Here is a 25,000-nt window from a genome sequence, read left to right on the forward strand (position 1 = left end):
TGAATACACCTGCTAACCCCCCCCCTCCTGCCCCAGATGGGTCACATGTTTTGCTTCGCCGTAGAACATCTTGTGTTGGACTAATCGCTCCCACCGGAGCCGAGCCTTCACGTGGTAACTGATTGTGAATTACCTGTTAATGGCTCGCTGTGGGACGTGTTTTAGCGGCGGAGCGGCTACATCATTTCTAAATGTGCGGTTTCCAATTACGTGGTGTTCACTGGGGGATGAAAAGGGATCCTGTTGACGTATTATTGTTTTTCAGTGGACTGTAAAAAAAAAAAAAAAAAGAGTCTCCAACCAGTTTAGTCTTTGTTTGTTTAAAATCGAAACCGTTCATGGAGCTGAATTAGATTTCAACGTCTTTTTTAGTAGTTGATCAGCACCGTTAGTGGAAATAAACGCTTCTGTGGTGATTCTGTGAGTTTTCGTCACCATTGGTTCCAACTACCAGACCTGATACTCGGACTAGGACTTGGGTCCTAGTCTAGACACCGAAATAAGGGCTTGGCTTTCTTGAGATTTGAAAGCAAAACATTTTCACATTTTTTACCCGTTAGAATCGTTGAATAACCAAAATGAATCATCTACGTCCTGCAGAAACATCGCAAACATGAGTTTATGGTCTCAATCTCTTGTTTCAAGTCTTCTTCAATCCAGCATGATGTTCATTTAGTACATTATGGTCCATTTGTTAGCAGTTTCACACCAGAAACCAGATGGGATCCAGATCCAGTAAGGGTGCCGCTCTGCTGCTTTGTGTTCATCAGATCCACCCGTCGCTCCTCCACAGTCCAAATATGGTCACTCCCTTCACTGGTTGCAAAATGCTGAACCGGAGGCTTCAAAACTGGTTGTCCACAAACCAACAGGTGACGTCACCATGACGATGTCCACTTCTTATAGACAGTCTATGGTCTTGTCCGATTTTGGACCGAAACTAACTACCTTACTTAGCTACCTTTTACGTTGTATCTGTATAATTATTATTATTGATTTGTATATAGAATTAGCATATCATTCTAATATAGATTTCTACTGACAAATAAGAAAACACATTCATACACTGATGGTGGATCATATAGAAGCTAATACATTCTCACTCCAGTGGCACGGCCTCCAGGGGGGCAGTTTGGGGTTCAAATTTTGCCCAAGGGCACTTCAGCAGGCGGACTAATGGAGCCGGGGATCAAACTGCGGATCTTCCCTTTGGACGACGACTCGTTCTAGCTCTGAGCCGCAGTTTTTCTCTCCTTTCTTACAAAATGGCAGCTTTTGATTGAACATGAGTTCTCCTTTGATCAAAGGCGTATTCCCGAGGTGGCGTTGGGAATCACATGCAAGGGCCCTTCACTCATCACAGCGGCCGTTTGGCTAGATTTACGCCCCTGATACAGACATGGATTCTGAACGGAAACAAAGTCAAAGTCTGAATAAAACCATTTTCACATGAATGCGACCTCCGTCACCCGGTATCGCTATGACGACAGTCGGGGGTAAACGGAGCCCGTGTTTAGCACTCTGTCCGCGAGTGGAGCTTTAATAATAATAGAGCGTTCCTTTCTCTAATGTCACATTTTCACCCATTTGTGAATCATTTGCCACAGACGTGAATCCACCCTGTAATGTTTCTTCTCGTACCGTTCTCTTTATCACCGCCTTGTCCATCTCGCCTCTCTCCTCCCTCCCAGCCAGTCTCGCTCTCCCTCTCTCCCCCTCTCCCTCTCTCTCTCTCTCTCTCTCTCTCTCATGCGGGAGCTCCTTGCAATTATCCAATAATGATGAATACATCCCATCAGACATTGCCTGCTGAACTGTAACTCCATATTCCAACGCAATCAAATTGAACACTGGGAAATTTGACAGTTGACATTTTACATTTTCAAACGGTCCAATCGGTTCTATCTGCATTGCAGGTTTTCTTTTCTTTCTTCTCTTCACGCAGCAGGTTGTAATGGATTGGGGGGGGGGGGGGGGGGGGGTGCTGGTGACAGATTGCCTTTTAAGGATTTCTAACGTTATAAGCCACTTAACCAGATGTGTCAGCCGGGTGACAGGGTGTCGAACAATTTGCAGATGACACAGCGCTTTATGTACACAACCTGCGTGTACTTGGCGGCTGCGTCGTGGGTTCCTGCAGCGTCACCTCCTCCATGTAAAGTGCCTTGTTGACTGAGCCTCTCTGCACTGTAGCTAATACTGTAGAGCCCCGACCGGTGTTGTGTCCCCCAGACGTACCTCGCATGCTAAATAAAGACGGTTACACAGCCGCTGTACACCATGCCGCTCCTCCACCTTCACTTTCTTACTTTGTTTTTTGAGCGCGGTTACAAAAAGCTCATCTTTTTCGGAGCGCCGGATGAATGGCATGCTATTCAATCCTGTTCTGCTTCTTTTTGATTTCTGGGATCTGACTGCAACAGGGAACTGGAGATGAGATGCTTTTTTTTTTTCCTTATTTCTCTTTTTTTCTTCTTTCCTTCTTCTTTTCTTCTTTCCCCCCGGTGGAGATTTGGATTCCCCTGGGCTGGTGCTGATGTGAGCAGCTGTCTCCACGGTGACAGACGCTGGAGATAAAGCTCGGGCCTCGCTTTCAGCCGGGCCATCAAAGGATGGTAGACTCCTCTGTCCTTTTCACTCAATACCTCTCCTTTTTTTTCCTCCATCCCATTCAGCCTCCTCTGGTCTTCGTCTCTCCTCTTCTTCATACTCCAGCTGTGATATTCTTTTCACCCCCCCCCCCCCCCCCCCCTCTCTCTCTCTCTGCCTCATGGTGTCTTTTTCTCCAGAGGAAGGCAAGCATGTCTTCTTTTTTTGAAAGAGAGATTCAGTCCATTCAGCTGAAGCCCTTTCATACAGAATCGATATTTCCGTTGTCCAATAGCGTAGCAGCTACTGCATTGGATGTGCAGGCACGCCGAAAGTGGAGGTGTTCTACACTTCGGCATGGGAGGTGATTACTAATGGCCACAATCTGCAGGAGGGAAGGGCAGATAAGGTGCCGTGCATTTTAACGACATGACCTTCTGAAAAAAAAATGTGGCTGGTTGCCATGTTTTCACCCCACAATAGGTGCGTTCGAGTTTCCTGTTTTTACGGGCATTATTTCACAAAAAGTATGAGTCATCTTCTGCATAAACACCACTGTGTGACTGTTCCGAGGTTCGGAAGGGCTTCAATTAGAACATGAGATAATTGATGCTTCAAAATATAATATGTGATTCTTTGATAAAAAAAAAGTCTTAGAAATGTGAGGACGGACTCCCATCGTGTTTGAATAAGAAACATCCAATTACTGAGCGTATTATTCTGTTGTGTGCGTCGCTGATAAAACATTCAGCAGTTTAAATCCTTTCATTTCCAGATTCTGGGTCAATTGTTGATTAAAATCAAAGTGTTGCTTTTGTATTTTACCCAATTCTAGCAATGAATAGTTCTGATTGTTTGACTGTGATTCTCATTTCCTTCCAACAATCACAGTGTGGTGTCTCTTAAACAATGATCCCTGAACCTGAACCCGGACCAGACCAGACCAGAGAAGGGTGGATCATACAGTAGGTTGTTTTCCTGTCATTTAAGGACTTGATTGTAGTGTGAACATAACTAGTGAGCTTCTTAATTAAAAACGTCATCTTTAAATAAACACAATCCTGAACAAAGCCGTCTCAGATAAAGACCAGGATGTGAGTCTGTAGGGCGACGTCTTTAAAGAGGTTTTTTCTTCCTGTCAGAGACTCTCGTTTCTTCCTGCGGCTGTCATGTGACAGACAGTAAGCGGAGGCATGCCGTGACACCACCCTGCCAACATTACCGTAAATTATGATAAAACACAAAGTTTGACAATCCAAAATTAAGTTGTCATGTTTGCTGTGATGAATAATCTCACGCGGTGGAGGTTGTTTCTCAGACTGCACGACAAGAAAACAGCAGCAAACGATTCTGTCTGAAGGGAGGAAAACAAGTCCTGATATCTCCCGACGAACGCCGGCGGCGACGAGAGGAAAGGAAAGAGTTGGATGTTTGGCACGAACATGAAAACTGTTTTTAGTTCAGGAAACAATTTCTGGAAGCGTTCACTGCACTTTAATTTAATTATCATCAGCACAAATTAATTGCTTTCTTTTTTTCATTTGTTAGTTTTTGATTGTTTTTTTTACTTTTACTGCTGTTATCTTGTGTGTGTTTTTTTAATATTGCTTTTGTAATAGTTTTCCTCATCTACATCGAATCCTCGGATTTTCTGTTGCCACTCCTCCCGTGAGGATTGGAGGTGGAAGATACGAGATCGGGAGCATTTTTTAGTGCCTCGTGGGCAACAATGCTAACGGTGCTAACAGTGCTAACGGTGCTAATGACAGCGAGCATGCTGACAGAGCTAATAGCGTTTGTCTGAGGGGGAACTGGAGGTTTGTATCGGCTGTAACCGCCATATGAGAGCAGTATAGAGTGAGCTAGCATGCTGCTATATCAACAAAGCAATGTTAAAACTCTAATGACAACACACACAGCGGGAGAGCAACTTCATTTTCTGCATAGGCAATAGTTGTTTACTGCTCCTTTCAAATAATTTCCATCTTATTTGATCCTAAATTCATCTTTTTCACCTCCTTCTCCGTTGTGAATCACATCTACGATCAATTATTCATATTTATGCCTGAAAACAGCATAACAAACCTGGTACAGCAGAGATCTTCAACCTGGGGTCCGGGACCCCTAGTGGCTCCGCACAGTTACTGCAGGGGGTCCCCGACATTATTGGATCCCAAACTTTTTTGCTTCCAAAAATCCACCTTAACATGAATACAACCTATAATAAGCAAATATAAATCTTCCTGTTTAATGTTAATATATACTTAGCATCGTATCCATCCATCATTACAAAGTACTGTTATGCATGGAACTATAGGCTGCACTACACATTATTATTGGTTTAATAAGGAACACAGTTTTATATGAAATGTAATAGGGGGTCCCTCCTCGGGTCTCTGTAGGCCTTGTGGGTCCCTCCACCGGGTCTCTATAGGCCTTTGGGGGTCCCTCCACAGGGTCTCTGGAGACCTTGGGGGTCCTTGGCCTGAAAACCTTGAAGACCTCTGTTGTACACTACGTCTCTTGAGCTGTTATTTAATGTCAGCGTTTCTTACATGAATGGTTTCTCGTTGCAGCAAAACTGTTGAGGCACATTAAGGATTATTAAACATCTTACTCTCGGTCGCTGCCGGTAATATCGGGTATTGGGTTTTTTTCCTGCAGTTTATTGTTGCCGACGTTGAGAACTCGAGCTAAATGACTTGAAATGTCAATGTAGATTAGTAGCAGAGGTGTTTGTGTTCATGCTCGGCGGTGAGGAAATTACAGGAATAGTTTGTCAGCGTCCAGAAATGCGGCTTTAAGCTGCGAGGAATCTCTCTGTGGATCGTCCTCGGGTGCAGCAGAGAGAGAGAGAGAGCAGATTTATCACGTGAAGATGCACAAAGAACCAGATATACTGGGTGAAGCTCGTAAAATACTCCAGGGGAAGAAAGTTCAAGTGCCGGGGTCTCTAACCTCTTCAGAATGAGGGCAAGAAACACACAAAAACACACACAGCAGACCCACATGTGTGCCCTGCAGCCAGAGAACAGGCGTTTCTGGTAAACAGGTCTGGACTCTGCTGGACTTGAGAGCCAGACAGAGCAGCCCTCTGGGGCTTCAGCCGCCTGTCTGCATGTCACTTCTTCCAGGGAAAACAACACAGAACAACTTATCCTCCATAGCTTCCCTTCTTTTTTGATTGTCATGTTTTTGCTTGAACCCACTTTACAGTACGTGGCCCTGAATACGCCGATCCGGTTTCATGACCCACGGGGGCTGTCAGAGCCGTCAGAAACCCGGGGTGAATTCCCCTCCTAAAGCTTCAGCTGTTTTTCTTGGAGAGTGTTATTATTTTAGAAGGATTCTGACCAGACACAACCTCCCCCCCCCGGCCTTACATGCCCTTGGAGCACCGCTTGGCCTGGAGGGCAGATGTGGGGGGGGCAGCTGGTTTTGGCCTAAGCCTTGAAAAGGGGTTTGATACGGAGGATTCAGATTATTGGTGCCTCGCGTCCAGATCCAGCCGCCCAAACAGATGTTGTGATGCTCCGGTGTCGAAGCACTGAAAGGTCTGATCGACTCCTGTATCTCTGCTTACATTACCAACATAATAATGGACGATCTGCAACAAAAGTCGTAGCTGTAAACATGAAACACTGCAATTTAAACCCTAATGTCACTTCCCAACTAAACCAACAGAATATTTCTGCGCGGCCGTGAAGCAAAATCTGAAACCCATCAAGCGCTTTTTCCCCCCCGTTTTTGCATAATGACGCCAATTTAGGTGCAATAACACTCGAGAAATTTCCTTGAGTGACTATAATGGCTCCATTATTTTGTAATTGAAAGGCGTCTCAGGCCCCTGAAAGATGATTTCCTCGAGGCCAGCCCCCCCCCCCCCCCCCCTGTTTAGTAAAAACATTTATTTTAAAGGGCCAGTGTGAAGCATTTCAGCAGATTTATTAGTATAAATGGATTATTATTTCATATTCAGTTCTAGTTTTCATTAGTGTTTAATCAACTGAAACTAAGAAGTGTTGTGTTTTTGTTCGCTTCAAATTAGCCTCACAGAGTCCAACAAGTTGCAGCGCCATTATTTCCGACGGTGGCCCAGAAGGGACAAACCAAACGCTGGCTCGAGAGGCCACCGTAAAGGTCTGTGTCACACGCTTGGAAAAGGGCGGGATTGCAATATTCAACCTCACCACTAGATGCCACTGAAGGGCCCTCTCCCTGCTGATGACCAGGTTACCTTTGTGTTAACTTCTACTATATATATATATATATTATATTCCTTCCTGGAACAGGGAACATAATGGAACCATTATAATACTCTTGCATGCATTATTTCACTGAAGACCTTTAACGGCTACATTGTCTGCAGACCTGTAGGTGGATGATTGCGTTTCCATTAGCTGAGTCTGTGGTGGAAACTCTTACTCCCCGGTCAGATAATCACTCATGAACGGTTGGAGCTCCCTTACCCGTCGTTGACCCGGATCAGGATGGCCCGGTAGAGCTGGTGCTGTGGGCTGTTGGACTCGGGTCCACAGGGGTGGATGAAGGGGTGGACGGAGGCCAGGACGAAGCCCTGCTGGTAGAGCTCCTGCAGCTGGCCGGGCAGCTCCCTCACCGAGGACAGGCGCAGCGTGGACGTCCCACCTGAGAGACATTGACGGGAAAACCACGTCACATAAAAGTATTTATACGTAAAACGACACAAAGTAAAGCGGGATCCGTGTGGACACACCTAGCTGGACCTCCAGAGAACGTGAACAGTTTCTTGCCTGCAACAAGCCGGACTTTTGTAAATCCTTTCATGAAATGTGAGGTTTCTTGGTATTTTCCCATAAGCCATTGCATTTTCTGCTTATTCCAACAATAAGTTGGAGCTGCATCTCCAAGGCTATCACTTCTATAGAAGCAGCATGAATCACTTTTAACTGGCAGCGAGTATTTAATTGGACGTTTACTGTCACGATGTGGACCTTTCCACCTCATCATTCCTCACCTGTCCACCAGATGCTCTCACACTTTCCTTCCCTTCTTTTTTTCCGATCACCCACTCAAGCTCTTGCTCATCTCTTATATCCAGATTAAACACGGTGAACCAGTTCCTTTATTTGAAGGTACGGACGTCCCCATTTGGACACCTGATCCTCTGATAGAAGTTCAGAGACTTGTTTTTGAAAATGTACTGAAGTACAAGTGAAAAAGTACTGAAATGTAGAAAGAATCCTTATGAAGGACATTTCTACTGGCTGTTTTTTTTTTAATCTCACGTCATACTTCAAAATAAATAATCCATAATTCACCATCATCGTCTTATGATAGAGGATTAGAGAATCACAAATAAGGTATTATTTGACTTAATTGTTAACTTATGTTTATTCACTGTCTGAATTTTCATTTTCTTCCTTGTTGATTTAAATGAAATGTTACAATAATGTGATTTTGCATTGATTTAGTTCATAGCTGTCGTTCCAGCTCAGCTACAAAAATCCGACTGTTTCAGGTGAAAATGATCAAAGAGAGAAAAAAAAACCCCTTCCCCTGCAGTTCTTTGTATCCGGGCGATTTCTGTCACACTACGTATGCAAATTATGTAAATGAGGGGTCTTTTTTCACAGCAGTTAGCCTCGTTGTAATGTCTTTATTATTGTAGGAATATTGCACAACAGAGATGAAGAGGAGAGAAGGAAAATTGCTTTTCAACCCCCCCCCCACACAAAAAAAACCACCTCCTGAAGAGAAGATTTGCAATTCAGATCCCAACACTGATTTCAGACTCAATCTTGGTTTGCTTTGGCAATTAGTATGACGCCTTTTGCTCCATCCCCTCAATCTGGGAGTTAATAAGAGCGCTTCGGAATCCAATCACAGCTGATTGCCGAGGCTCTGTATTGTGACAGCCCCTTCTATATATCCTGACACTTTGATTCCCTCTCCGTCAACGTAACTGTCCGAGGATAGAGGACGGGGGTCTGACATTAACGAGCAGCAATCAGCGAGCGGCCAGCTGTTTAAAAAAAAAAAGAACAAAGCTCTTTCTCAGCGTTATCTCCCACCCCAACCCCCCGCCCCTGAGGGATGAAACCTGCAGCAGGTTGCCGCCGGCGACGGCCTCTTTCCAGCTGTGTTACTACATCCCACACGCAGCTTCTGTCAGGCAACTATCGGCCAATCAGGATGCACGGTAATGACCGCGGGAAAAAAAGGGAATGGGAGTAATTGGATTAGAAAATAGAGAGCTTGATAGCAGGGGAAGGACGAGGGACAGGATGGATGGAGGAGGAAGAGAGGTCAACAACCAGAGAGGGGGGGGCAGATTGAGAGACCACGATGGCGACGGGTCCTTGGCCCCCCTGTATGCGTGACCGCTCAGATCCCGACAGCAGCGGCCGTGCCAGGCGACATTTACCGCAGGCCAAACAGCTGGGGCGCGTGGGAGAGCGCCAACACAAAGAGCTGGATGCAAAAACCAGAGAGCGAGGGAGAGGAGGAGGAGGAAGGGAGGGAGAGGAGGAGGAGGAGGAGGAGGGTGGGGAGGTCTGGTTGTCTGTACAAGCTGTCACGAGACGTGGGAAACGCCGCTATGGCTAATTAGAGTCAATGAGACTATACAGAAGGAGCCGTTCAGATCCATGGGAAAAGTCAGAGGAGAGAAGTTCAGGGGGAGGTCACAGGGAGGCGATGGCAGCAGCCGGTGTCAGGTACAGTTGGTCGTCACGGCGACCTCGTTGTGCCATGACGAGGCCAGGTTGCATCTGGATACAGATTCCTCCCAAACTGGGAGCTGTGTGATTATAATGTCTGATGAGCCTCCAAAATCTGCAGAATCAGGACTCTTATTGTCATCCTCTGATTGGACGTGTGGAATTAATCTGCATAAACATGAGCATCATTATGAGTATATCTAATTATATCACTAGGCAAACGCTCCTTTTCGTTTGAACTCCTGACACCAAACACGCACGCTCGTCTGATGTCACAGTCTCGTGTTTCGGGTGAAATGGTTGAAGGAAGCTGGCGGCGTTGGCGTGAACGTGAGCGTGAACATGAGCGTGAACGTGCCGATGTGTTGCCCCGCACGTAAAACAGCGTGGGGTGATTTATCCGAGTGCACATAAAGTGAAGCTAATGCACAAACACGCTGTGCCTCTCTCTGCTGTCGATCGCTCTATTTACATTCTCGGTGGCGTTTTCATGCATTATTTATCCGAGAGGCCATCAGAGCGTTTTTATTGCACATGCACTTGTGAGCGTGATGGTTCGATGTGAGATATGAATTTGAATTTGCTGTCTTGGAAGAACAGTTAAACGCACGTCAATTAAAGGCTACTGGAAGCATTAGACGGATGACATTCTCATCCACTCCAGTTCAGATCTATTAAAGCACATCCTCTTTTTGAAGTGGAATTTTAATATATATATATATAGCGTAGCCTAGCACCCATCAACCAGACTCCATTCAGAAAACCAGCGTTTTAAAAGTAGTTATCTTGTGGTCTTACAGACAGACCTAACAAAGCATGACTTCACACTTTTTACTGATCACCATCATGATGAAGTTATTTCCGCATCCTTTTCATCTGGTTATTGATATTTAATCACAGATCAATACTTTATTCTGGTTCCCCCAGCTGTGGTGAACCAGCCCACGTGGGTCTTGCTAGATCCAGTGAATCCAGCTTGGTGAAATCCACCGAGCACCTCTGGATGATGTCATGAGCCCAGACAGGATACCGTTTGGTTTCCTGGTGGACCTGATGGAGGAGACCTGGTTGGGGTCTACGTGGAGGAGACCTGGTTGGGGTCTACGTGGAGGTGAAGCCCCGCCTCCTGTCTGTCACGTTTAACAGGAGTGACACAAATGATCCGGTGGTCAAACTTGCGTGAGTAATGCGAGGCGAAAATTAGCTTTATGTTTGGTGTGAACGCACCTTCAGGCAGCCGCTACAAACTCGTAGTTCAAAGGGTAAATTTGTAGACATCAGCTGATGAGTGTGTGTGTGTGTGTGTGTGTGTGTGTGTGTGTGTGTGTGTGTGTGTGTGTGTGTGTGTGTGTGTGTGTGTGTGTGTGTGTGTGTGTGAGAACAACTTCATTCCACATCTGATCATGTTAGATTGCAGTTTCTGTATTTTCCTCTGAATGTCTTGCCGTTCTAAAAAGGGAAACATCAGGTTTCATCTCTAATCTGATTTGTGTCCTTTTACAATAGCTGTAATTGATTACAACAGTCATTTATTTTCAGAATGAGATTATAATAATCCCTCTTTGTGCCCGTCGCTCGCCGGCCCGTTTTGTTACCGCCACGAGGCCCACTTCCGGGCGGATTGAGCCGGCGCTCGTCTCAGTGTGACATTGTGCAGCGGTGGCGTGCAGCCTGAACAACACAATGATGTGGCGTGCTTTCAGGCTGGAACGCGACTTTGTCAGGACTGCAGTAGAGGGAGAGGAAGGAGGGGGGGGGGGGGGGGAATTCTGGAACAAGCCTGCTAGCGCCAATCAGGAGGCAACTCCTGTGATGTAGCGAGAGAGAGAGAGCTGATTCAGTTCAGATCCCGACTCTTCCTCCCGGGCACAAATCCAGAGGTTCATTGTGAAACCACGGAAAAGAAGCTGGAGAGGAGGAAGTAAAGAGAGGGAGAGAAATCTTATGTCGTCCCCTCGGGGCGAGTGAGTGCTTTGGCTAAAAATACACCTCCCCCAAAATTTTCTCAATCACACTCCGGCCTGTGCTGCGCCACAATGCAGGAGCTTTAGAAGTTAAAAGGCGTGGAGGAATTAACACAAAGAAATAGGGCGCTGTCGCAAAAGGGGTAAAAACGTATTCATGCCTCCCCCTCCATTTCCCCCCTTCCTCCACCGCTGGTTGCCTTTAAGAAATGGAATTAATCCGTGTGTGATTTTTTTTTGTTTTATTCCTTCCCTCCCTCCAGAGGGATGATGCTGCTGCCGTGCGTGTGTGTGTGTGTGTGTGTGTGTGTGTGTGTGCACGGTTCACCAGGCGGTTGGATATTAAGTAGAAAATGAAACCGTCTTTGCTTGCTCTCTGATCCCCTTCGTGGAGATGAGTAAATAAGGAACGGTTTCAATTAGGCGGCGGGGAACGCCGCCGCCGGCGACTTCCCTTAAGTTGGCTTTAATCGCTGTGTGAGCTGCTAATAATCTCATCCAGAGGCCTTTAAATACACACGCGCTACATTTATTTATCAGACCACTTTTTAACATTTTTTTTGTCCCGGAGCAAAAGCGTAAGTTCCTCTGATTCTCGTGCCGTTGTTCGGATGTTTACTTTGCCCCTGGAATCGTGTTATCCGAGGAGAATCTTCTTTGTTCGGGCGGCTGAGAGCAGAATTAGCTGCCGTGGAACGTGCGAAGTGTCAGCGGTGATGTTTTTTTTTTTATGCCGCCGAATGTTTGAGTCGATCCGGTAAACCTTACATGGCAAACTGGCAGCCAATTACTTCACTCAGTGGTTTTCTTGTTTACACTGGAGGAGAATTCTCTCTCATATCAACACTGAGGAGCTGCTAAACTCACAGAAACAAATCGCTTCTTGACAAAATAATGAGAAAAAAAAAGGGGGAGCTTCTGGCTGACAACCAACAAATTGGTTTTCTGGAAAATTGTGTTTAGCGGCGACGCCGTCGAACAGAAACTGTCATTTAAACAGCAAGCAGGAAACAAACAGTGTCTGTAGGGTGGAGGAGGAGGGATGGATGCGTCTTCAGGCTGACAGAGAGATCAGTTCCTCAGCAGTGGATGAAAGGTCAGGGGTCAGAACAACTTGGTGCCGCGTGAGTATGAAAAGTGAATGGAACGACATCCAAAAATGTAGAAACGGAAGACTTTTCAATCTAATGAGTCTATTAATAGAGTTTGAGATGTTTGCTGTTGTTATTTTCCATTTCAAAAACATCCTTTTTTGTTCTTTGATCTTCCTTGAAGTGCTCATGGACTCTTTCTGCTGATGAAGGTCATGTGACTACGATTGTGTTGCTTAACAACACATCATATCGAAGCATTTAATTAAAATGAAATAGCAGATAAGAACGTGGTTGTGAAAACCCAAAAAGAGAGAGGAACAAGGACGCTAACTTGAAATTATAACAAAACAATTAAGTGAGACAAATTAAAATCTGCTGTAAGGAAAGAATGCCGGCGCTCTGCGAACCATGAAACACGTTCCACGTTTCTGAACCCCCAAAACTTACATAAACACATTTCATAACAGATGCCAGCTGGTTAATGTTGTGAAACGTTTGTTTCGGTTTTAGGCAACAAAACTACTTTGTTATGGTTGGAAGAAAAAAAATAACATCACAAGTGGATTTGGGCCGCTGGACACACTCATGCACAGATGCTCCGCAGCGTTGGACTCACTCCGACTGTGTCTCTCTCAGTGAATTAAACAGCAGACAAACAAGTATTGAAAACCTTTCAATTCAGAATCAATATGTCATCTGATTGGCTCTTCTGACCAGCCTGTTAGAGAGGCCGTCAACTGATCATTGGATGCACCTGCCACAGCCGTAACCTGATTGAAATACCTCAGCAAAGCCAACAGAAAATCAAATAAGACATTTATGACACAAAACATTAAAACTGGATGGATATACTGTAGATGTTTGAAATGTGGCGGCATCATCGACTCTATGGCGTCGGAAATGTTTTTTTTCGATAGAAATGAACCAAAACTGACGTCCCAACTATAAACTATCAGCTTTTTAAGGCAACAAAAGATGGAAACACTGAGACTCTGTCTTTCTGAGCTCAGCTGCCTGTAGAGACAACCTCTGCTGGTGAGTGCTGGTCAATACATCACATCAGTACAGAGTCCATATTTATGACGGGATGGAAAATCATACCATTGGGATTTCTAAACCTCCCCGTGTACCATAATACTGCCGAAGCCTGGTAACGACCATGACATAAATACACACAAACAGCTGTCTCCTGTGTGACCGTATTTGACAAACTCGTCTCATATCTGGACAAAATCTAGAAAGCAGCAGATGAAGAAAATGGTATTGAAGATAATGAAGGCTGGAGAAGGAAGAGAACGAGAATAAAGAGAAGCAAAGGAGGTGAACGAGGAGGACGGTGAAAAGAAGGAAAAAACGGGAACAAGTGTTTTTCTTGATGCTAAAATATTCAACAACTCACATCTCAGACTCCCATCTACTTGTTTTCATTTGATTTCATAAAAATATATATCGTGCAGCCCTAATTTTAGTGTCCCAAGATCCTGGAAGTGGCTCCCGAGCAAATCTGATCGAGGACGTCACGCTGGAAACCGATCCGGGAGTCTGAAGGCTGATCCGATGCCAAAACACTGCACATGAGCGACCTTCTATCGTCCACCGCGGCGCCTCGCTCGCTCGCTTAGTGTGGCGTTGCGGTTTTGGAAACATAACATTGTTTTTGGCGGAGGGGCCTTTGCATTGATAGCCGAATGCTGTGTCTGTAATCCCGGGCTAGTTATGAATGAGTTTACCCACCTAAATGTCTGGATCGGCCTCCATTTAACTCCCGGGTCATGACTGCGAGTCCATGCACCAGTGGGTGGGGGGTATGCAGCGGAGATAGACCATGTCAACATCTGGCTGGAATGCGTCTCCAACCCGCCGACTCACATTTTAAGCAATCTGATTATCTCGAACGCTCCCTTGAGTTGCGTTTCCACTTGGATAGCTAGCTGGTCCGAGATGACGTAAACACCCGATAATAAAGGCTTTGCTACTGAAAATCTGCCACCTTAAATCCTCCAAAGACTTTGAAGGCGGCTGATTGGACACGATCTTGTCTCGAAATGTCGTCGGTTTGCTTTTCAGCCCCCAAACTTGATCAAGTGTGGCGTTTGTACGCTGCGTATGCTCAGGCCGACTTTCTGTGGATAATTCTCACTTCCCATGAATAATGAAAGGAGAAAAAATTTAATAAATAAATAAAAAAAATCCCTGGATTGAAGTCTTGCCTCTGACACTGACTCACTTCCCCTTTTTTAAACTCATCTGCCATGTAAGCACCTCTGAGCTGCAGCGTGCCGCATTTCCATCACTCAACACATTTAAAAATAAATGAGTAAATATGAAATTAATAAGCTGAAAAGATTGGAGCGCCGAGGCTCTGCACACACACACACACACACACACACACACACACCCCGGGAGAAATGGTTCGACCACATTTGCATCGGGGAGAAAATAGCCCGGCGTATATTATCCACCCGCTGATGCCGGCGCTCCCGTCCGCCTCGCCTCTCATTCGGAGATATCGCCGCATCATGAGGACAGAAGTGTTTGTTTCTGCTGTAATGGATCAATTAGCATCCGACGTGTTCATCCTGATGCTCGGCATCTTAGAGGACAGTTATTTTTCTGTTTTTTTTTTCAAATGAAAAGAAGTGGAGACGGGTTTATTTCTGGCACGATAAAAGATGACTTTCAGTTCTGACAACCCGTGAATAGACGAATCAATGCTGTCATTAAATCTGTATTAACTCACTTTAGTCTGCAGCTGTTTTCACCAAAAAGCTCTAATAAACCAAATAAACAATGTACTTGTTCAGCACCTCACGGCAGACGGACACAGTTAGCATCTAGCAGCTAAAGAACTCGATATTTGTCTCTCATGTTCAGATGAATATTGGGCAGAAAGGAGGGATGTGCGATACCACCGATTTCCTTTCCGACCCCAAATTACTAAAATATCGATATTTTATATGAGAATCGATTCTAGAACATCATCGATCCACAAACCACTATCTTCTAGGTGTGTAAGAAGGCTGATTGATCATCCCGATCACATGCAACAACATTATTTGTAGAATGAATGAAAGTCTAATATTGTCCTCTTCTTTTAGCTCTGTTTTTGGTCTCCACCAACTTCCTGAGGGGAAATCTCTGAAAACAAGCTGAAAGACACCGACGGCTGTCACTGTTTGTCACATTGCATATTTTACTATAACATGATTTATTTGTGCATCTTTAATAATTCTATTCACGACAGAAAATCTGGTTGCGTCGGTCTCTCTGCTGTCAGGGTTAGTCTTTGTCACTTCTGTGCTTTTATGTGCTTCATAATCCAAGGAGAAGAATCATTGTTTGGCTGTCTCCAAAGAAATATGACGCCACAGTCTGCACACGTAAATACATACATTATACACCGCAACGTCTCTGCATGAAAGACTTACATCCACTGGGATCTACTATAAACACCATCTTCAGAAAACATCTATAATCTTTATCTCCTTTGAGTAGTTTCTTTTTGTCTCAAAGCGATCGCCTCAACGTCCCCAGAACACCGACCGGTCATAAACCCCCTCAAGCTAATTTGGACCCGTGCACCTTTTCATGAAGTCTCGATAAAAAAGGGACGCAACACGAATGTCCTGTAATTGGCCTTTCGGAAGCGAAAGCGCCACCCCGCCGTTCTCTCGCCGTGAAGCAAGTCGTAACGTTATTCAGTGTCCAATTAAGACGGCCTCGGCCGGCTCAGGGGGGAAACCACCGGTCCTGAGAGGACCACCTGCAGGAGGACGCTCGCTGGCTCTCAGCCGCCCGCCGCGAGTCATTAGCCTTCGCACGGCCTCAAAATGGAAATGCCAGTAACTCCTCCGTCCTCCCCGCCAACGCCTCCTTTTATTTCTCTCCCCCCTCGGCTCTTGTCTCTCTCACCCCGTTGCCACATGAGGGGGAAGTTTCTCCTCTCGGTTCCTCGGCACATTTAGCCTATTTTTCCTGCCTCTGCTCTCTGCGGGGAATCTGCCCAAGCCTCTTCAGAACTCCTTCTCTTTCCTCTCCTCTGTCTCGCTTTTACCACCACTGCTTTATCCCCCCCCCCCCCCCCCCCCCCATTTATTCCCTACACTGAGTGGAGAAAAGCAAAACCTTTTGAAGCGTCTCTGCTGCTCTTAACCTCTTTCTTTGCTTCTACATGTGAGTGTCTATTTTCTGTATTTTTCTGGCGTCTCTTCTCCCGAGTGTCGAGATTGTGGAGCGGGCCGGGGAAAGGTAATGGTGATGTGATGGTGAAATGGATGAGCCAAAAAAGCTCCAGTTGATCAAACGTAATGGCTAGTATATACTTTATTTTTAGGATATTCTGGTAGAAATGTTTTTTCTCCTGCCTTTAAAAACACCGGGGGCGTAACATGTAAATGAGAATAAAAATGCCAAATACACAGCATGGGTTCATAGAAAACTATTCAAATTAAAGATTTAATTTTATCTTTGCAAGCAGAGGACCAACTACAGGGATCCTGCCGGCCAATAGCAACACCCCGGTAGTATGTCTGAGGTGAACACACTGAGCCTCCTCGTTGTTTTACAGTAAGTGTATGAATATGTCCATTAATATTCATAACGGTTCCAACATTCATATTAAGTGAAGTACAATCAAATAAGACATTTTTAGGCAACCAAAATGTATATCATTAATTTTCAGTAGCTGAAATCACAATTTAAAAGGGTTAAAGTCGGTCACAAGGTAGCCCCGCCCCCTAAAGCATCCCCTGCTTCCTGGTCTGTTAGACTCTAAATAGACCTGTCAATCAGCAGGTAAGCCCCGCCCCCTAAAGCATCCCCTGCTTTCTGGTCTGTTGGACTCTAAATGGACCTGTCAATCAGCAGGTAAGCCCCGCCCCCTAAAGCATCCCCTGCTTTCTGGTCTATTGGACTCTAAATGGACCTGTCAATCAGCAGGTAAGCTCCGCCCCCTAAAGCATCCCCTGCTTTCTGGTCTGGTGGACTCTAAATGGACCTGTCAATCAGCATGTAAGCCCCGCCCCCTAAAGCATCCCCTGCTTTCTGGTCTGGTGGACTCTAAATGGACCTGTCAATCAGCATGTAAGCCCCGCCCCCTAAAGCATCCCCTGCTTTCTGGTCTGGTGGACTCTAAATGGACCATAATGTACTAAATGAACATCATGCTGGATTGAAGAAGACTTGAAACTAGAGATTGAGACCATAAACTCATGTTTACAATGTTTACTGAGATAATACATCAAGAGAGAAGTAGGACCATTTTCTCATAGACTTCTATACAACCAGAGAGGAGTCGCCCCCTGGTGGCCAGCAGAGAGAATGACAGCTTTAAGGCACCTCAGCGTCGGCTTCACTTATCAGCTCACCGCCTGGTACTCGACATAACGCCGTCGGTATTAAATTTCAACAAGTGGAACCTCTCAAGTGTTCTACAACATTAATGTGACTTCATTTACACGCCATAAAGATTTATTTATTTTTGAACCTTGTTTAAGTTACGAAGGTAAGTGAGCTCATTATTCTTTAGTGCCCATTATTTCCCAGCAGGGTGTGAAGAGTATCGACTCCTCCGTCTCTTCAGGTCTCTGTGTGAGGGGCAATAGTAATCTATACCTCTCTGCATGTGTCTTTGTCTCCCCCTCTCCCCCCTCCCTCCCCCCTCTGAGGTCCGTCATTAGCAGTCGGGGCTCAGGGTGCAGCTCTGTGGAGCCCCGGGGCCGAAGCTTTGTGCCTTAATTACCCACCTAATGAGTCACTGGGAAAGTCACTGGGGCTGTTGGTGCCTCCCTCCCTCTCTTCTTTTCACTCGCACGCTCACTCCCTACACACACACACACAGACAGACTCTCTCACACACACACACACACACACACACACTCACACACACACATTCATTTCCTTGGACTTATAGTCTATATACGAATTCATTCATTGGCACACACGTTCACACACATGCACCGTCCACATCCACCTAATTACTGCTGTTGTACTCACTCACTCACTCACTCACTCACTCACTCACTCACTCACTCACCTATACACTCACTCATTCACTTATACACTCACTCACTCACTCACTCACTCACTCACTCACTCACTCACTCACTCACCTATACACTCACTCATTCACTTATACACTCACTCATTCACTTATACACTCACTCACTCACTTATACACTTACTCACTCACCTATACACTCACTCATTCACTTATACACTCACCCACTCACTAATACACTCACTCACTCACTCACTCACTCACTCACTCACTCACTCACTCACTTATACACTCACTCACTCACTCACTCACTCACTCACTCACTCACTTATACACTCACTCACTCACTCACTCACCGACTCACTTATACACTCACTCACTCACTCACTCACTCACTCACTCACTCACTCACTCACTCACAAACTTATACACTCACTCATTCCCTTATACACTCACCCACTCTCTTATACACTCACTCACTCACTCACTCACTCACTCACTCACTCACTCACTCACTCACTCACCTATACACTCACTCATTCACTTATACACTCACTCACTCACTCACTCACTCACTCACTCACTCACCTATACACTCACTCATTCACTTATACACTCACTCATTCACTTATACACTCACTCACTCACTTATACACTTACTCACTCACCTATACACTCACTCATTCACTTATACACTCACCCACTCACTAATACACTCACTCACTCACTCACTCACTCACTCACTCACTCACTCACTCACCGACTCACTTATACACTCACTCACTCACTCACTCACTCACTCACTCACTCACTCACCGACTCTCTTATACACTCACTCACTCACTCACTCACTCACTCACTCACTCACTCACTCACAAACTTATACACTCACTTATACACTCACTCACTCACTCACTCACTTATACACTCACCCACTCACTTATACACTCACTCACTCACTCACTCACTCACTCACTCACTCACTTATACACTCACCGACTCACTTATACACTCACTCACTCACTCACTCACTCACTCACTCACTCACTCACTCACTCACTCACTTATACACTCACCCACTCACTTATACACTCACTCACTCACTCACTCACTCACTCACTCACTCACTCACTCACTCACTCACTCACTCACTCACATCTCCACCAGTGGATGGTGTAGCGTCGGGAGGGGGACGGGCAGTGTAACATTGAAGCAGCGTCTCCCCCCGAGGCGAGGACATTAAAAGGAGAATCTAACGGCGACTGGGAGGAGAGCGAGGAGAATGTGGACGCTGGGAAGCCAATGAGACACGCTTCTCTGCTCCTTCGACAAGCGCTGCTCAGACGCCCTTGAGCAAGGTGCTGACTGGCAACCAGACTGGTGCTACTGGGCAGCTCCCAGCTTTTTAATGTCTGAGGCTGAGCGAGTGTGAAGGGCAGGAGAGCATTCTGGGTAAACACATATAAGAACAAACGGAGAGGACGGCCGGATAAATGCTAATGCGATTGTTTCCTCTTTGTCTAGACGGGGCGTTTAAGGTCGGCCGGAATCCTCGTACCTCTGCAACCCTCAAACCTGCAGCAGCTTTTTCCCGGAGACGGATCCGTCTGGTCCCTAAATGTGCGGCGCTGCGTCGCCAGGCAGCGGCTCAATGAGACGGATGTCTTGATGGACGGAAAACGACCTGTAATGTGTTCAGCCGGTAAAAAGGTTTATACGTAAAGGATGAAGGGTAGGGCTGTATCTTTCAATCTCTCTCTCTCTCTCTCTCTCTCTCTCTCTCTCTCTCTCTCTCTCTCTCTCTCTAATGGGCCTTTATTAGCATGAACGTTTCTGTAACAATGTTGCCAAAGCTTCAAAATACATACAATTTGTCCAAATATATATAATATATATATATATATATATATTATATATATATATACACACAATCTCTCTCTCTCCCCCTCTCCCCCTCTCCCTTTCTCCTCCCTCTCTCTCCTCCTCCTCCTCTCTCTCTCTTCTTCTCTCTCTCCCCCTCCCTTTCTCCTCCCTCCCTTTCTCCCCTCTCTCTCCCCCTCCTTCTCCCCCCCTCTCTCTCCCCCCTCTCTCTCTTCCTCCTCTCTCTCTCTCCTCTATCTCTCCTCCTCTCTCTCTCCCCCCCTCCTTGTCTCTCCTTCTCCCCCCTCTCTCTCTCCCCCTCTCTCTCTCCTCCTCTCACAGGAATTAAAGCCTCCATCGTCGCCGCTCTACGAGGCTGACAGGAGGCCTCCAGAGTGCGTTTTGTCTGCCCAGCACCTCCTCCTCCTCCTCTGCCGACAGCCCTCCGTTGCCCCGGGAGACGCCGCCTGAGAGACAAGCCTGTGGTAAATGAGCAGGTTTGTTGATCAAAAGCTCCACCGCTGCGTTCTTCAACAGCGAGCCACTCAGGGCGCCGCACGCCACTTTCACTTCCTGTTCTCTGCGATCTACGAGTTCTACGAGTCTACACACACACACGCACAGTACACCCTGATATTAGCTGCCTGTAGAAAATCACATTTGAAGCGTTTTGCCGGCGTGATTGGGTTTTTTCTTTCTTTCTGCCATTAGCATTGCAAAAGAGAGCAAATTAGACTTTTAAAGCGTGCGGTTGTGCGATGATTAAGTTCCCTGACAGGCTCGGGGTGTTTCGGTGGCGCTGTGGGTCGGCGGCCATTAAATGCTTTGTGCTGCTGATTGTGGTGCATAATTTGCTCGGCGCTCTGAAGTCTGCAACCAGAGCAAATAACCGCTGTTATTCTGGTTGTTACCTTTCAGGCAGAAAAAGAAAATTCAGTGTCAGACAGAAAGAGAAAAAAATAATTCATGTTTTATAAATTCTGAAATATTTTATTTTCTACTTTTTTCTCTCTTTTCCTGTGAAATGCCACAGATGATTATTTTAAGTGCCAGTTATTATGGAAGAAGCACTTAAAATAACGGTGATTTTTCCGACATCAAGCACTTACCGCTGCACAATAACGTCCCTCAGTCCGACCAGCGACAGGCTGCTGTCTCAGTCTCATCTCACCGCTCGTTTTACGCTCAAATCCTAACAGCACCGTCTCAGGGCCAAAAAGGCAAAAAAATGGAGCCGAGAGTGGGCGGCAATATATAGCTGATATAAACAAGTTGCGTGGTTCCGCTAACAAACACAAAAAACGGAGCCGAGAGAGGGGGGCAATATTCAGAGAAAGAAAAGTCGCAAATTTGCCACTTTATCATCGAGGTCATAGTAAACACATTGATCGGATGTTTGCCATTGCTATGACAACAAGTGAAAGCTACCGCTAGCATCTTAGCCCAACCGCCCTGATCAATAAACACCCATAAGATGACAATTTGTCCTCACATTCATAAAACCAACAATAAGCATCAACATCATCACCGTTGTCACACGTTGGGATGATTCATTAGAAACATAAATGTACATTCATGGGAAGTTAGCTAGCATAGATGCAGGTTGTTAGCATCGGAATAAACTCACAAATTTGCAACTTTTTTTCTCCGAATATTACCCTCCTCTCTCAGCTCCATGTTTTTTTTTCTACAGTGGCCCTGATACTCCGTCGCCGTCTAACAGTCTGACGGGAGCAGAAGCCGACTTGTCACTTCTGATGTGGAGAGCTCGTCCGAACTCCCAGTCGGGGAGGATCTCGGCGTCGGGGAGGAGCTCACTGTCGGCATGTGATCGGAGGTTTAGCTTAGTTAACAGCTTTAAACCTCGGTGACGCTGTAACATGATGCAAAATGATAAAGTCAAGTGTTCTTAATGAGAAAGAGTCGAGGTGTGAAACCCACTGATGCGTTTGCAGCAGAAGGAAACCTGCAGCGACATCAACATCGGTAAAGAAGCCACATCGGTCTGCTTGTGGACAGAATGTCGGCTGGTCAAGGTGCACTAAAGTGATTCTGACAGTAAATAAGGTTCCTCCGCCAGCCGGCTGATATCCAGCCTGTTCCACACTTCCACGATGGCGGCTCGACCTAAAAACGGTTGCAAGCTTGCAAATCGCTCTCGACTGTGAAGCTGCAGCGAGACTCCAAACCCCGACAAGGACTGAGCTCCGGATCGAGGTCCGCTTTCAGAAACGGGGGTTGGGTGTGAAATACCGAGGGGCTTCCTTGTTATTCAGGGCCCCCCCCTTCAAATTCTGCATCCGTGACAGAGCAAGAGGTGCTTGTGATTATTATAACATATATATGTTTGATATTTATATATATATATATATATATATATATATATATATATATATATATATATATTTACATAAATAGGTATATATGATATATCATATTAAATATACATATCATATAGTACATAACTTAATAATTTGACCCGATGATGGCGCTCGATGAACAATTCAGAAAAATCCGTCATCGTGAATTTCTGCACAAAAAGTTCATGTCAATCTGCTCGATGTTTCCAGATGTTATCAGGCGAAAAACAATAATAATATATATCGTGCTTCAGACTCGGAGGAGGAGGATGGATGGAGAGGAATATGATGGAGAGGAATATGAGGAATATGGACGGAGCTTCACTGGAGGACCATAAGGAGCGTATGATAATAGAAACACAACGCTAATCCATCACCCAGTCACTTCACAAGTAATTATCACCGTAATCCCCCACCAGATGGAGACCCTGCTGAGCGACAGGTGGCCTCTCCTACAAACCTGCACCCCGACGCCGAAACCCGACTCCCTGCAAACACGGCGGCCGAGCCGCTGAAATATGAGACGGAGCGATGTTCGATGCTTTCTTTCACGATAAGCGACCCGCTGTCACCCCGTCTCCGGCCTGTTGTCTGCCGTTACAACGGCGGACTGAAAACTCAGGAAGTCGTCGTCTGCTGCTTTCAAGCAGAACGGTTTATAAACCTAGTCAGAAGTCATGAGATTTAATTAAAACACATGTATTCTTGGAGTTTAAAGGGGTTTGACGACGGCGTATTAGAGCCACTGTAGGAAAAAGAATGGAGCTGTCTGCTTGTATCACAATATTCAGAGAAAATAAGACAAATGTGTTTATTACGATGCTAACAGCCGGCATCAATGCTAGCAACAGCTGGAGAAGCAAACAGGAAATCGTCTGTAGATGAAGTTGTCTCCTTTTTTCTGACTGTATTTAATATTCGAGATGAAATTCAGCTTAATTGAGTGTTTTATTACTTTTCAATTAAGTCGTTTCGTTTAAACGTCCCACGTGACGGTTAGCGGGTGGTGATTAGCGGTGACCATTAGCGGGTGACGGTTAGTGGTGGTGGTTAGCGGTGGCAGTTAGCGGTGGCGGTTAGCGGGTGATGGTTAGCGGTGACCATAGGTGGGTGGTGGTTAGCGGTGGCGGTTAGCGGGTGATGGTTAGTGGTGATGATTAGCGGGTGGCGATTAGCAGTTAGCGGGTTGTGGTTAGCGGTGACGGTAAGCAGGTGGCGGTTAGCGGTGACGGTTAACGGATGGCGGTTAGTGGGTGGCGGTTAGCGGTGGCGGTTAGCGGTCACGATTAGCAGGTGGCGGTCCGCGGGTGATGGTTAGCGGTGATGATTAGCAGGTGGCGGTCCGCGGGTGAGTGTGTTCACACATCTCGCTGTAATAAACTCCGGCGATCACAGTGGTGACAGAAGAAAAGAGAATTAAACGTCCCGAGCTGCAGCGGTGTATCTGATTACTTCTCCCTCGCCTCTAGTCCACGGCGGCGATTCATCTCGCCGGCTGTAATACAAACACAAATTGTCCCCAATCAGCTCGTTAGTTTTGAATGCCGACCCCTCGATTCGACGGGGTTGAAGACACAAGCGACGTTTTAAGCGTTCCTGCGTTCTCGTGTTCACGGCTTCGGGGTGAATCGTTAGTTCGCGCTCGCGAGGATGAAACCACATCAAAGGTCCGGAGGGCCGGCGGCTGCAGCATCGAGGCTCACGGGGCTCTGAAGAGGGCAGCAGAAAGACACACTGCTTCAGACATTTTATACTAACGAGTAGAAACTTCAAAAAATGCTTTTGAAAAATGTCAAGTTTCCGGTGGGAAGAACATAACTTCAGACGCTGAACCGTGTGGATCTCTGTGGATCTCTGTAGATCTCTGTGGATCTCTGTTTGGGAGTCCAGCAGCAGATCTTACTTTCACAGAAAGTGACTTTGAAGAGAAATCAGAAACTTACAGAAACAGGACTAATTTTGTCTCATAATGGTTTTATTTATCATTTAGTGCCAATTTTAGAGATTCAGACTGAACCCGTTGCCTCCTCCTTTCAAGTTTCTGTGATTGTCTGCTTGTATCACTGTATAATTAAAATCCTTTTTATTTATTTATAATATAATTATGATAGTCAACAATCATCACAACACATTATAAAGCATTTTATAACAACTTAAGAGATCAAGTATCATAATACTAAATTATTGGAGGACTTTTATTGTTGCAAGTATATTATAATTGCTGTGCTTGTATATTTTTTAATAATAATGTATTTAATGTGATGATTAGTTGCTCGAAGTGGTAGAACATCGTAAAAGACGTTTCATTTTTAATTTCACTTAGTTACTTTTATTCAGTGAAAGGTTTGGCGCCCCCTGTGAACAAAAATAGGTAGTGTTTCCGAGCACCAGATTCCCTTGAGAAAACTTTGCTTATAAGTATAATTACACAGTG

At 45.6% G+C, this 25,000-nt stretch overlaps 1 protein-coding gene across 1 annotated transcript in view; it reads right to left on the reverse strand.

The window, feature by feature from the left end:
* Positions 1-25,000, reverse strand: part of rftn1b (raftlin, lipid raft linker 1b) — an 83,055-nt gene that overhangs the window by 34,986 nt on the left and 23,069 nt on the right. Inside the window, 2 exon segments of the mRNA XM_084027447.1 lie at positions 3,678-3,798; positions 7,059-7,236. Of these exon segments, the coding sequence (XP_083883573.1) occupies positions 3,678-3,798; positions 7,059-7,236 (299 nt within the window).

Source organism: Eutrigla gurnardus (genome assembly GCF_963514095.1).
Source record: "Eutrigla gurnardus genome assembly, chromosome: 14".
NCBI classification, from domain to species: domain Eukaryota; kingdom Metazoa; phylum Chordata; class Actinopteri; order Perciformes; family Triglidae; genus Eutrigla; species Eutrigla gurnardus.